At 34.7% G+C, this 14,935-nt stretch overlaps 1 protein-coding gene and 1 long non-coding RNA gene across 2 annotated transcripts in view; both read left to right on the top strand.

The window, feature by feature from the left end:
• The first annotated feature begins 1,206 nt into the window (after positions 1–1,206).
• Positions 1,207–6,427, top strand: LOC106941019 (voltage-dependent T-type calcium channel subunit alpha-1H-like). The gene is made up of 8 exons (XM_015023932.1): positions 1,207–1,660; positions 1,747–1,836; positions 2,161–2,353; positions 3,340–3,491; positions 3,607–3,716; positions 5,883–6,016; positions 6,169–6,239; positions 6,314–6,427. Exons 1-8 carry the CDS (start codon positions 1,499–1,501, stop codon positions 6,365–6,367), a joined length of 966 nt encoding a protein of 321 aa, XP_014879418.1. The 5' UTR covers positions 1,207–1,498; the 3' UTR covers positions 6,368–6,427.
• Positions 6,428–10,051: 3,624 nt separating this feature from the next.
• Positions 10,052–14,935, top strand: part of LOC106941018 (uncharacterized) — a 12,891-nt gene continuing 8,007 nt past the window's right edge. The window contains exon 1 of the long non-coding RNA XR_001423243.1: positions 10,052–10,164. This is a non-coding gene — a long non-coding RNA (uncharacterized LOC106941018). The remainder of the gene's footprint in view (positions 10,165–14,935) is intronic.

The raw sequence follows: 14,935 nt of genomic DNA on the forward strand, positions 1-14,935 counted from the left end.
ATCAAACTGTCAGATGACTTATTACCCAGTGAAAATAACTCAGAAATAGTCCAAATAATTTGGATTTATTTTTTTCCTTTCTTTTCTGCTTACAGAAAGTTTCTGTTCATATCATAGGTCTGTGGTGCATTTCTATCATATACAAAAAGATATAAAATTTCAGATATTTCACAATCAGATATTAACATACATAAGAAAACCTTACAAAAATCCTATATAATTGCAGAAAGTATGATGGCCACCATAAGAAAGGCTTACAGTATTCAGTTATGCTGCATAAACTGGTCAGTATATTATTGCAAGAGAACACAAAACCTATTGCAAGAACGCAAAAGAAGAAAAAATCCCCCATATCCTCTAGGGGGCTCCGTTTAAAAGCCTCTAGCTTTTTATGAGTAAGAAATTATGCTGAATACTCCACAGATTTATTCCTGACCTATCTGCCTTTTCTTAATGTGTTATATAATAAATCTTTGAGGCTGATAATCATATGATTAAATTAGACACAGGTGGACTTGGACAGGATTTTATTTAATCTGATAATAGAAAAGTGTTTGAATAAAATGTACAGATTTTACAGATTTTTCTTTGTAAAAAAATTTAAAAACCGCATTTCATTTTTCTTACTCTAAGCTAATTTGAGTTGGTCTGTGACATAAACTTTTACTTAACCCTTTCATGCATAGTGGTCACTACAGTGGACAGCTATCTAAAAGCCATTTTCTTGTGCTTCTTGTGGATTTTTATGTTATAAATGCACACAGACCACTGAAGTGGACAATAATGCATCATAAAATACACTATCAACTACTGGCCATAAGCTGCAAATGCAAGAAATGATTTTTGTTATTTTGGTGGACAGACAAAAAGCACGCCAGTCATCCCTGTCCCTCTTTCTACTGTAGTCGACTCTTGCAGGTATAAACATATTGTGACATCAGATAACCCCTAAAGAACAATGATGTATTTTTCAAATAACAACTTTGTATTTGGAGAAAATTACAACTGATCACCTAAAAAAACTAATATATATATATATACATATATATATATACATATATATATATATATATATATATATATATATATATATATGTATTTTTTTTTTTTTTTACAAAATTTTTTTCCTACCTACTAAAAAAATTTGAAAAAAATCCTGACACAAAGTTCATGCATGAAAGGGTTAAAATACACTGAAAGTTGTTATTGTGATATGACAAAATGTGAAAAGGTTCAAAGGAGTATACATTAGTTTACATTTTTTAAGGCTCCTTACATTATGCAAATATTCTCATTTATCGTTTGCTGAAGAGATAAATCCTTGATGCGTTAATGCTGACATTTAGTGTCTTACTTCTAGGAAATACAGTTTACTCTGTAATAAGAGCAAACTTTGCAGTGAGTGTGCAGAGAGCCTTTGTCACAAAATGTGAATCTATGAGACATTGCTTTGCATTTTGCTGTAGCCCAACCAAACTGATCCTGGAATCAGAGTTACATGTTTCTTTGTGCACTCTCGCCTCTCTGGGTGCAGCTTTTTAAAGGCAAATTCTTCTACTGTGATGGGCTAAATGTCAGCAATATTACCAACAAAACCGAGTGTCTGGAGGCGGGTTATCACTGGATACGACGGAAATACAACTTTGACAACCTTGGACAGGTTTGTCACACCTCCACACATCTTTGCTTTGACACCTGCAAGTGGAAAACTGATGGCACTGATTTCCATTCCCCTCACTCATCCAGGCACTGATGTCGCTCTTCGTGCTGTCTTGTAAGGATGGCTGGGTGAGCATTATGTACGATGGCCTGGATGCTGTTGGGGTGGACCAGCAGGTGAGGAACACTGATTGATGCACAGGCATTCAGAGGTTTTTGACAGTTAATCTTTATTTTTAGTCTTTCACTCCTTTGAATCTGAGTGTTTGACTGAAGAGACATAGAAATGTTTCAGAAGATATCTGAGGAAGTGTGAGGGGAAAAAGTAAAGTACAAATACATGTGACAGTGCTGGCAGTTTCACTGCTGAGTCAGGACTTCTTGTTTACACTTCGCCAACCTCCTCCTCTTCTCTTCTCCCCACTTTACTCACTCTTTTGTCCTCCTGTTCAATTGAACTCCTCTCCTTTCTTCTCTTACTCTCTGTGTATCTTTTTACAGCCGAAAAGAAACAATAACCCCTGGATGCTGCTGTTCTTCATCTCGTTCCTCCTCATTGTGAGCTTTTTCGTGCTCAACATGTTCGTGGGTGTGGTGGTGGAAAACTTTCACAAGTGTCGGCAGCAGCAGGAGGAGGAGGAAGCCAAGTTGAGGGAGGAGAAACGACAGAAGCGGCTGGAGAAAAGGAGGAGAAGTGAGAAAGCATTAGGGTGGTGGGTGCGGATGGACACATTGAGACTGACACCAAAACATCCTGCATTAAACTTTTGATCCTAGTGGCAGATTCTGGTTTTCTTTAGTGCCCACATCTTTTTCTCAATTTTTTAAATTTCAAGTTACGACATTTTATGTGAATTAAAAATATAATGTCAAAAATAACTTAGTGATACATACTATTAAAATCTTTTAATATAAAGATGTGAAAAGTATGTGTTTGGCTTTCTCTGTTATGTCTACCAGCTTCGCATTTTTCTTCTGCCAACGGCATGGACTATATCAGATTGGATAGGCAGCATCTGTGCACTTTATTTTTCGACTGTTGCCCCAGATTCACATGTAGAATTTAGGTCAGGACTTTGACTAGGCCATTTAAACTTGGAAATATGATGTCATGCTTTTTACAAAGAAGAGTTTGATGGACTTGTTATTTTCAGGAGACATCACTGATATGATTTCCTACACATTTGACCTTTAAAACTTAATGGATATCTAGTGTTCTGTGTGCAAAACCTTTTTATTTCTCTACACACTAATTGCTACATTTATTACACTCAGAACTGACACACTTATTTTTATTTATTTATTTATTTATTTATTTATTTATTTATTTATTTATTCCACTCACTACCACATTGGTGACTCACTCTGTCCACTCTTTCTCTGCAGTGTAATCTGTAGTAGTGTCTTCCTTTCAGTCAGTGAACTGTCTGGCAGCAGATAGCGAGGGGTTTCTGCCCAAAGACACCTTAAGGTGTCACAAAGAATGTGTGTGTGTGATGGATAGGATTAAATTCCTGAGGAGGCACTTTTAGTAGGCACACTCACTCGGGCAGCAGAGTGCCACTTGGCACCCGTTTCATTAGTGACTTCATATCCCATATAATATTTTTCTTCCAGAAGCATTTTAATGTCTCTTTGTGTGCGTGCGTGCGTGCGTGTGTGTGTGCGTGCATGTGACAGGGGCCCTGGAGAAACCATATTACGCTGACTACTCCCCACTGCGGAGATCCATACACACAGTGTGCACCAGCCACTACCTGGATCTCTTCATCACCATCATCATCTTCACAAACCTCCTAACTATGAGCATGGAGCACTACAACCAACCTCAGGTAGTCATGGCAACTCCTACCTCTATCTGTCCTGGAACCATAGTAATGAAGTACAGGTACAGCAGAGCCACATTGTTTTTTCTTCTATACAGTGTTGCTTTTTCTGTGTCTGCAGTACTTGGAGGAGATCCTGAAGTACTGCAATTATGTCTTCACGCTTGTATTTGTTATTGAGGCAATTCTGAAGCTTATCGCTTTTGGCCTGCGACGATTTTTCAAAGAGAGGTACTCACAACAGACAGTTCAGGATTACTGATGTGGGGTTCTGCTGAAAGGTTGTAAACAGTTAGCATCTTTCCTGCACTAGATAACTTGATTGTTGTCTCCATTTTTCATCCAGGTGGCCCTTTGTGATTGGTCAGAAACGATCTTTACAGATCCTCATAAATATGTGTATGTACATTGATATTAAGATGATAAACAACTTTACCAAAAAAGTATAAGAAAAGATGTGTGATGTTTTATATGCATTCTTTATGAAATAAAAATAATGCCACTACTAAAATATTCGTACCTTTTTCATACACACATATAGAGAAACTCCCTTCAAGATAAAAGAAATTTTCTATTTTTGGTTTTAGCTTAAACAAGTGGTATTTATTGTGTTCATTATATTTCCTGATGCCACTAACTATATGGGTTTAAAGTGTATTTTAATAGTAAAGTATTGTTAATACATGACCACAGTTTATGTCTCGGTTACATAAAGATGTTTGATTAAGTAACATCACAACCTTTTCCAAACTTTTTCACTTAGCAGGCTAGACTACACTAAGTCATATTCAATAAATTAAAATATTCTAAAAAAGTTAATTTATTTCAATAAATCCATCACTTATCCATTAATTGTACATGGGATGTTTTCATGCCCTTGTAATAATAAAAACACTTAGTTTTTATTATTGCTTAGAAACTGTAGAGTACTCACTATTTAGATGCAGAGAGACTCCTATTATTGCAACCCAGAAAAGGAATTAGAACGAACTTAGAATCCAGAAAAAATTCTTCCAGAACAGGAATACTTAGTTTTTATTATTACTTAGAAACTGTGGAGTACTCATTACTTTACAAATTTAGAGCACACTTAGAAAGTCCAGGGAATACTTACTTATACTTATCTAGCATCCCATTAGTCCAGAGGATACTAACTTACTTACACTTATTTAGCAACCCAGAACAGGGATTAGAACTTGGAACCCAGAAAAACTACGTTAGCAATTACTTTTTAGACTCCTATTCTCCCAACCCAGAAAAGGAATTAGACCAGAGGATACTTACATATACTTATCTACCAACCCTGAACAGGAGTATCTAGTTTATTTACTTTGGATCAACATTATTAGCTTTTTCTTCTTTTGCTCTTTCATTTAGTCTGTTATTTTGTTTAAATTTCCTTTTAATTCCTGTAAAACACTTTGTATTGCCTTGTTGCTGAAAATGTGCTATATAAATAACATTTCCTTTACCTTTCACTTATGATCATTTTTCTACAGATCATGAAATAGATTAGTTTAGAAATTATATCAAACCAATAAAAAATAATACAGAAATGTGGACTTAGTAAACGGTATGTTTAATGCCTGCTTACAGGTTATTTTTAATATGTACTTTTAACCTGACAAATGAGCCTCAACAGAATGCATATTCTAATACTTTTAATATTACTGTATATCTTAGAAAAGTAATGTTGTGTCAATTTGCATTATTCAACTAAGGATGACCACAAAGTTAGAAAACATACATTTTGTTTTAGTAATGTTTTTCTTATATTACTACTTACCAAGTCGTCTATCACTCTCTTCCCTCTGTCAGCCTTTTTCTGTCTTTTCTTCCTCTGCTTCATTTTTGCTGTTTAATATGCTGCAGAGGTTGAAGATACAGTTAATACATGTAACTTTCTCTTTAGGGTTTCTATTCTGAATCATCTAAGGAACTCATTCTACTTAGCATGATTACTGCAGCGCACTTTAGATAGACTAGGCAGTTGGAGAAAGGATAGGGAGGATGGAAGGTCAAGAGATGTGTTTTGGCCAACCAAAAGTTAAATCATGATATAATTTGACATTTATTTTATGTCAGTTAACATAAAAATAAAAAGTGTGCCGGCCCATCAGGCAAATCCCCAGTCATTTGCAAACATGATAATGGTTTAAAGGTTCATTAAAAAGCATTTGTGTAAACTGTCATGAACTTTTGATGTCCAGCTTTGGTTCTGGCCTATCTTAAGTTGTTAACTTTAGCTTCTGTGACTCAGGTATTTTCTACTGCAGGTAATATATGAAGTGCTTTTAACCTTTAAACAGAACCTCACTTAAAAAATTCCAACATATCCTTTTCAGGGTGAAACATTTTATGTTTTAATGGTGGAACTAAATGCACTGTTGTGACTAGATGGAACCAGCTGGACTTAGCCATCGTGTTGTTGTCCATAATGGGAATCACGCTGGAGGAAATAGACCTGAGTGCTTCCCTCCCCATCAATCCCACAATCATTCGAATCATGAGGGTCCTCAGGATAACAAGAGGTAATACACTCATTTACTGGAACAGAAAGAGATACACACACACACACACACACACACACACACACACACACGCATGCACACACACACACGCACACACACACGCAGTGATGTGCATTGTGACTGCCAGATGCTGACATGTTGTGATATTTTAGTGCTGAAGCTGCTGAAGATGGCCACAGGGATGAGAGCTTTGTTGGACACAGTGATGCAAGCTCTGCCTCAGGTAAGAAGCAGGCCTGATGCTGTGGAGTGAAAGCAGCTCAACTGGTGTCCAGAACTGATGATTTATTGTTGCAGTTTCAGGGCCACTCTGCAGTGACCACTGTCTGCGTGGTTTACAAACACCTCTGATTCCTTCAATCAGCTGGTGTTAAACCTGCATCACCAACAGAGCACTAAGCAACAGCAGCAATTAGCCTAAGGCAAGTTAGCTACAGGCTGATTGCCAATCCTTGACTCATGTTGCATTTAAATCTCCAGCTGGATTATGTTTAAGCAGCATACAGATTCATTTCTGCTTTGTTTTGCTACCAGGGAACTGTGAAAAGATAAAAATATGAGCTGGTCTAATTAAAAAGATGACATCAAGTTATAGCAATACTAAAACATCCAAATTAATTTATGTATTTCAGCAGGATATGTGGAAAAGAACAAGAGAACATTTTTAAAACAAATTAAACAGAATTTGCTTGTTTATTCGTATTTATTAATAAATATATTAATTCAAGTTTTTAAATATTTGTTAATTTCATGATTATTTTCAATAATTAATTTTGTATTTTACTTTATTGCGAGCCCCTAATTGTTTTTGTATTTATTTTGTTTGTTTGTTTGTTTTAGAGCAATCTGTTGTATGCACTCATTAATTAACAGATCATTGAAAAAAAAATTCAATTAACATGTCATATTTTTTTTATTATTAGAAATGAGTATAAAAGCACCAAATTAGTGTCCTAAATTTGGAAGAAGTATTGGACTTAATGGTTTGTGAAATTGAAAATTTAGAACATTTATATGCAAGTAAATTTGTTTCACAATAATTCAGTCAGACTAAACTCAACTAAACTCAACTCAATAAAAAAATAAAATTGTGGTCAAAATCTTTGGAATTGTAAAGATTTTTTTAAAAAACATACAAAGACAGGTTTTGTTTAAAAGCTATTTTTTACTACAATCACTCATTTTTGACTCATGAAATGAAAAACTTATTAGCAAAACAAACTTTTATTTGTGCATGTCAGAAAGAGCCTATGGAATCCACTAACATAAAAAAAACGGTAAAATGGAGCAAGAAATGGCAGACAACATGGTGAAGGAGATAAAGCTGGCTATTAGTAAACAAGAATCTTCCCTTGAAATATCTATGGATGATCTAAAGAGGTCAGTTGAATTTCTCTCTGCTGACTTGCAAAACATCAAAGAAACACTGAAGACTACAGTAAAGAGGGTTGATATAGCTGGGAAAAAAAATCAAAATTCTGGAGAATCAAGTTGTCGAGCTGGCGCAATATAAACGCCGTTGGAACTTACGTTTGCAGGGTTTGCTGAAGGAGAAGCGCTGAGGATGAACGTGATTGACATCTGCCAAATCACTTCCAAGCCACAAAAAAAAAAAATTCTCGGAAGCAATCGATTCAGTGCACAGGTTTGGAAGATATGGCCACGGCTCAACTCCAACAGAGGGATGTTATGATCCAGTTCGCTATGAAGCATTACCGGGATGCTGTGTGGAAAATGTCAAAAAAGGCAGACTACTTGACTCAGAGGAAACTGTGCTTCATGGAAGACCTGACCCCGGAGGATCGGGACAAAAGACAACTGTAACCCATCATCCAAACAGGCACAGGAGGAGAAAAAGATGGCGTATTTCATTGGAGGGAGAGCATTTGTTGAAAACAAAGAAATATTCTAACGGACATGTTTATTTTTTAAAGGGAGAATACCTCTGATGTAATTCATCCAACTTTAGAGGAGTTAAGTCACTGTTCTCGCTTTCTTCTATTGTTACTATTAAACATTTCTACTTTAAAATTTATTTCAGTTAACGCTGGACGCTTAAGAACAAAAATCTGTTTTTCTATATACAAAGAACGTTGATGCAGATTTTTGCTTGGTTCGGGAATCCTGTTCTACTAATTAGGCCCGAGCAGCGACTTGCTGGCGAAGGCCTATTGAAATTGTACTGTTTATTATTAAGATTACAACTTCTGGAAATTGCAGTGGGGCGAGGACTTATGGATTTCAGCCATTCAGCTGGAAATCTAAATTTTAAGCATAAATTTAATGGGAAAGTTATATGTTGATAGTTTTCGGTTAATGTAACCATTTTTTTTCAATTGGGAAACATTTATGGTTAGTCAAGCATGAGACAAAACAAAGTTATTTTAAACTTTATAATTTGATTCAAAGTAATGTTGAAAGGTTCTTTCATGTTAAAATAATACTGGGTGGATATTTTAATTGTATTATTGATGATAAAACTGATAGATGGCAGGAAAGAACTCCTGGTAACTTGTTTTTATCTGATTTAATAAATGAAAGAGACCTTGTTGATATTTGGAGAGTTAATAATCCAGGTAGAAGAGACTTTACATGGACAAACAGAGCTGGTGTATTACATACTAGAATAGATTTCTGGTTAATTTCAGAGCAGAATTCCAGTTATGTTTTTAAACTAGAAAAACTAAGACAAAATAAAACAATATAAATAGATTCTCTTCAAATGGTAATTGTAGTGGGGTATCCAAGATCTGTGAAAACTATTATAAAATGTCATATACTTCAAATATCTCAGGTACTCAAATTAATGATTTTTTTAAGGATCTTGGTGATGTTAAAACCATAGGTCAGTTTGTGATTCACATTTTATATATAAAACTTAAATTAAACAAATCCCCTGGCACTGATGGGCTAACATGTCCATCAATCTATTTTCTAACACCCTTGTCCCCAGTGGGGTCAGGAGGGGTGCTGGTGCCTATCTCCAGCGAACGTTTCGGGCTAGAGGTGGGGTCACCCTGGACAGGTCACCAATCTGTGGCAGGGCTAGCACCTGAATTTTCTAATTTATTCTCTACCCAACCTGATCTCTTTTTATTGAATATTTTTACAGAAAGAAAGAACAACTACCACCCATACTACGCCAAGGTCTAATTACACTAATCCCTAATTATCCTTAATAATACAAAAAGATGTACTATTTTAAGACAATTGCCGCCCTATCACTTTATTAAATAATGATTATAAAATATATGCTTTATGTTTGCCTAATAAAAAAAAAATGTGTTTAGTGACGTTGGAGATTCTCAAAATGGTTTGGCTGGATGATATCAAATTGATAATATAAGGCTTGTTTTAGACATATTAGACTACTCTGATTTAATATAAAATAGTCTTATTCTCTTTCTTGACTGTAGAAAGAGAATAAGAAAGAGAATGAAGCTTTGATTCAATGGAACACAATTTTCTGTTTAAAACACTCAACCTTTTTAGCTTCGGTGAGCAGTTTAAGAAATCAATAGGCACTTTATATGCATTAGGTAATAGTTTGGTTAAATTATCCCATGCAACCACCTGTAGATTTAATATTGAGTATGAAATTCAACATGGTTGTCCGATCTCTGTTTATGTTTTACCTATGCAAATTTTAGCAAATTTCATAAAGAACAGTGGTTTAAAGGGTATTCAAACTGCTGAGAAAGAAATATGTTTGAGTCAACTGGCCGGTGATACGACTCTATTTTTAAAAGATTGTTCTCAAATATTGCTTTTATTAAGCTGCTTTTAAGTTGCTATTAAGCTGCTCAGTGACTTTTCCTCAGCATCTGGCCTCAAACTTAATCTCTCTAAATGCAAATTGCTTCCCATAAAAATCTGCAATGAATCAGAAATCTCAGGAATCCCTGTCAAACATAAAGTTAAATATCTTGATATCTCCATCGCGAAAGAAGAAAACAAAAAGTCAGATGAAAATTTTAACCCCCTTGTTGCTTTAATCCAGAAGAAATTTAATATGTGGTTAGAGAGANAGTGATGTGCATTGTGACTGCCAGATGCTGACATGTTGTGATATTTTAGTGCTGAAGCTGCTGAAGATGGCCACAGGGATGAGAGCTTTGTTGGACACAGTGATGCAAGCTCTGCCTCAGGTAAGAAGCAGGCCTGATGCTGTGGAGTGAAAGCAGCTCAACTGGTGTCCAGAACTGATGATTTATTGTTGCAGTTTCAGGGCCACTCTGCAGTGACCACTGTCTGCGTGGTTTACAAACACCTCTGATTCCTTCAATCAGCTGGTGTTAAACCTGCATCACCAACAGAGCACTAAGCAACAGCAGCAATTAGCCTAAGGCAAGTTAGCTACAGGCTGATTGCCAATCCTTGACTCATGTTGCATTTAAATCTCCAGCTGGATTATGTTTAAGCAGCATACAGATTCATTTCTGCTTTGTTTTGCTACCAGGGAACTGTGAAAAGATAAAAATATGAGCTGGTCTAATTAAAAAGATGACATCAAGTTATAGCAATACTAAAACATCCAAATTAATTTATGTATTTCAGCAGGATATGTGGAAAAGAACAAGAGAACATTTTTAAAACAAATTAAACAGAATTTGCTTGTTTATTCGTATTTATTAATAAATATATTAATTCAAGTTTTTAAATATTTGTTAATTTCATGATTATTTTCAATAATTAATTTTGTATTTTACTTTATTGCGAGCCCCTAATTGTTTTTGTATTTATTTTGTTTGTTTGTTTGTTTTAGAGCAATCTGTTGTATGCACTCATTAATTAACAGATCATTGAAAAAAAAATTCAATTAACATGTCATATTTTTTTTATTATTAGAAATGAGTATAAAAGCACCAAATTAGTGTCCTAAATTTGGAAGAAGTATTGGACTTAATGGTTTGTGAAATTGAAAATTTAGAACATTTATATGCAAGTAAATTTGTTTCACAATAATTCAGTCAGACTAAACTCAACTAAACTCAACTCAATAAAAAAATAAAATTGTGGTCAAAATCTTTGGAATTGTAAAGATTTTTTTAAAAAACATACAAAGACAGGTTTTGTTTAAAAGCTATTTTTTACTACAATCACTCATTTTTGACTCATGAAATGAAAAACTTATTAGCAAAACAAACTTTTATTTGTGCATGTCAGAAAGAGCCTATGGAATCCACTAACATAAAAAAAACGGTAAAATGGAGCAAGAAATGGCAGACAACATGGTGAAGGAGATAAAGCTGGCTATTAGTAAACAAGAATCTTCCCTTGAAATATCTATGGATGATCTAAAGAGGTCAGTTGAATTTCTCTCTGCTGACTTGCAAAACATCAAAGAAACACTGAAGACTACAGTAAAGAGGGTTGATATAGCTGGGAAAAAAAATCAAAATTCTGGAGAATCAAGTTGTCGAGCTGGCGCAATATAAACGCCGTTGGAACTTACGTTTGCAGGGTTTGCTGAAGGAGAAGCGCTGAGGATGAACGTGATTGACATCTGCCAAATCACTTCCAAGCCACAAAAAAAAAAAATTCTCGGAAGCAATCGATTCAGTGCACAGGTTTGGAAGATATGGCCACGGCTCAACTCCAACAGAGGGATGTTATGATCCAGTTCGCTATGAAGCATTACCGGGATGCTGTGTGGAAAATGTCAAAAAAGGCAGACTACTTGACTCAGAGGAAACTGTGCTTCATGGAAGACCTGACCCCGGAGGATCGGGACAAAAGACAACTGTAACCCATCATCCAAACAGGCACAGGAGGAGAAAAAGATGGCGTATTTCATTGGAGGGAGAGCATTTGTTGAAAACAAAGAAATATTCTAACGGACATGTTTATTTTTTAAAGGGAGAATACCTCTGATGTAATTCATCCAACTTTAGAGGAGTTAAGTCACTGTTCTCGCTTTCTTCTATTGTTACTATTAAACATTTCTACTTTAAAATTTATTTCAGTTAACGCTGGACGCTTAAGAACAAAAATCTGTTTTTCTATATACAAAGAACGTTGATGCAGATTTTTGCTTGGTTCGGGAATCCTGTTCTACTAATTAGGCCCGAGCAGCGACTTGCTGGCGAAGGCCTATTGAAATTGTACTGTTTATTATTAAGATTACAACTTCTGGAAATTGCAGTGGGGCGAGGACTTATGGATTTCAGCCATTCAGCTGGAAATCTAAATTTTAAGCATAAATTTAATGGGAAAGTTATATGTTGATAGTTTTCGGTTAATGTAACCATTTTTTTTCAATTGGGAAACATTTATGGTTAGTCAAGCATGAGACAAAACAAAGTTATTTTAAACTTTATAATTTGATTCAAAGTAATGTTGAAAGGTTCTTTCATGTTAAAATAATACTGGGTGGATATTTTAATTGTATTATTGATGATAAAACTGATAGATGGCAGGAAAGAACTCCTGGTAACTTGTTTTTATCTGATTTAATAAATGAAAGAGACCTTGTTGATATTTGGAGAGTTAATAATCCAGGTAGAAGAGACTTTACATGGACAAACAGAGCTGGTGTATTACATACTAGAATAGATTTCTGGTTAATTTCAGAGCAGAATTCCAGTTATGTTTTTAAACTAGAAAAACTAAGACAAAATAAAACAATATAAATAGATTCTCTTCAAATGGTAATTGTAGTGGGGTATCCAAGATCTGTGAAAACTATTATAAAATGTCATATACTTCAAATATCTCAGGTACTCAAATTAATGATTTTTTTAAGGATCTTGGTGATGTTAAAACCATAGGTCAGTTTGTGATTCACATTTTATATATAAAACTTAAATTAAACAAATCCCCTGGCACTGATGGGCTAACATGTCCATCAATCTATTTTCTAACACCCTTGTCCCCAGTGGGGTCAGGAGGGGTGCTGGTGCCTATCTCCAGCGAACGTTTCGGGCTAGAGGTGGGGTCACCCTGGACAGGTCACCAATCTGTGGCAGGGCTAGCACCTGAATTTTCTAATTTATTCTCTACCCAACCTGATCTCTTTTTATTGAATATTTTTACAGAAAGAAAGAACAACTACCACCCATACTACGCCAAGGTCTAATTACACTAATCCCTAATTATCCTTAATAATACAAAAAGATGTACTATTTTAAGACAATTGCCGCCCTATCACTTTATTAAATAATGATTATAAAATATATGCTTTATGTTTGCCTAATAAAAAAAAAATGTGTTTAGTGACGTTGGAGATTCTCAAAATGGTTTGGCTGGATGATATCAAATTGATAATATAAGGCTTGTTTTAGACATATTAGACTACTCTGATTTAATATAAAATAGTCTTATTCTCTTTCTTGACTGTAGAAAGAGAATAAGAAAGAGAATGAAGCTTTGATTCAATGGAACACAATTTTCTGTTTAAAACACTCAACCTTTTTAGCTTCGGTGAGCAGTTTAAGAAATCAATAGGCACTTTATATGCATTAGGTAATAGTTTGGTTAAATTATCCCATGCAACCACCTGTAGATTTAATATTGAGTATGAAATTCAACATGGTTGTCCGATCTCTGTTTATGTTTTACCTATGCAAATTTTAGCAAATTTCATAAAGAACAGTGGTTTAAAGGGTATTCAAACTGCTGAGAAAGAAATATGTTTGAGTCAACTGGCCGGTGATACGACTCTATTTTTAAAAGATTGTTCTCAAATATTGCTTTTATTAAGCTGCTTTTAAGTTGCTATTAAGCTGCTCAGTGACTTTTCCTCAGCATCTGGCCTCAAACTTAATCTCTCTAAATGCAAATTGCTTCCCATAAAAATCTGCAATGAATCAGAAATCTCAGGAATCCCTGTCAAACATAAAGTTAAATATCTTGATATCTCCATCGCGAAAGAAGAAAACAAAAAGTCAGATGAAAATTTTAACCCCCTTGTTGCTTTAATCCAGAAGAAATTTAATATGTGGTTAGAGAGAGATTTATCCATCTCTGGTCGGGTCTTATTGTCTAAAGCTGAAGGTCTCTCCAGTTTGGTATATGTTAGTGAACTAACATATAGTTAGTTATATGTATACCATATACCAAACTGGAGAGACCTCCAGTTTGGTATATGTGAGGTTTCCAATGAGATCAGCTCAAAGTAGATAAAATATTATTTGATTTTATTTGGAAGAAAAAGGTTAATCTTATTAGGAAAAAATGTAATGATAAATAAATTGTGCTCTGGTAGATTTAATGTGTTAGCTTTTCAAACTGAATTCTTTCTTTAAAATGAAGTGGCTCAGAATATCTTCTAAATTAAAACTATCTGTGGAAATGTATATTTATATTTAAGGCATTAAGTGGCTTATCTTTTATTTTAATATGTAACTGTAATATTGAAAAAAATCCTAGTTAAACTTTCCAGTTTCCATAAACACCTATTGTTGTACTGGAATTTAATACATAAACATAACTTCCCACCACACAAATACTATATTTGGAATAACAAAGACATCATTTAAACATATATCTATTTTTTTCTTAAAAATGGTTTGACAAAGGTATTGTTTGTGTAGATCAACTTTTCAACAAATAAGGTAATACTACTCTTATAATGAATTTCTGACCACATATAATTTTCCTGTACTGCCTGAAGAATTTGCAATCATATTTGATGCCATTCCTTCCCGGGTGAAAATGTTACTGTCATCCTCTGTTCAACACCATACTGATTTCTTAATGGAACAATTATTCATCGGAAACTCTGATTCATTTTTAAGTAGAAAAACTAATAACAAATGTATTAGACCAGTGGTTCTTAACCTTTTTTGAGGTACCGAACCCACCAGTTTCATATGCACATTCACTGAACACTTCTGTAGTGATAAATAAAAGGTGATCCCCCTCCCCCCAAATTCAAGACATAGGGGTGACCCAACTAGAGTCTAGTTGGGTCACCCC

This window comes from Poecilia latipinna, unplaced genomic scaffold (assembly GCF_001443285.1).
Source record: "Poecilia latipinna isolate Pla-1442-1.1 unplaced genomic scaffold, P_latipinna-1.0 Scaffold3457, whole genome shotgun sequence".
NCBI lineage: Eukaryota > Metazoa > Chordata > Actinopteri > Cyprinodontiformes > Poeciliidae > Poecilia > Poecilia latipinna.

Bases quoted from the DNA above. Each gene is read 5' to 3' on its own strand.
- LOC106941019 (XM_015023932.1), top strand. From the start codon at position 1,499: ATGTTTCTTTGTGCACTCTCGCCTCTCTGGGTGCAGCTTTTTAAAGGC. The intron at 3,717-5,882 runs GTACTCACAACA...TGTTGTGACTAG, and splicing joins CGACGATTTTTCAAAGAGAG to ATGGAACCAGCTGGACTTAG. The intron at 6,240-6,313 runs GTAAGAAGCAGG...TTATTGTTGCAG, and splicing joins TGATGCAAGCTCTGCCTCAG to TTTCAGGGCCACTCTGCAGT.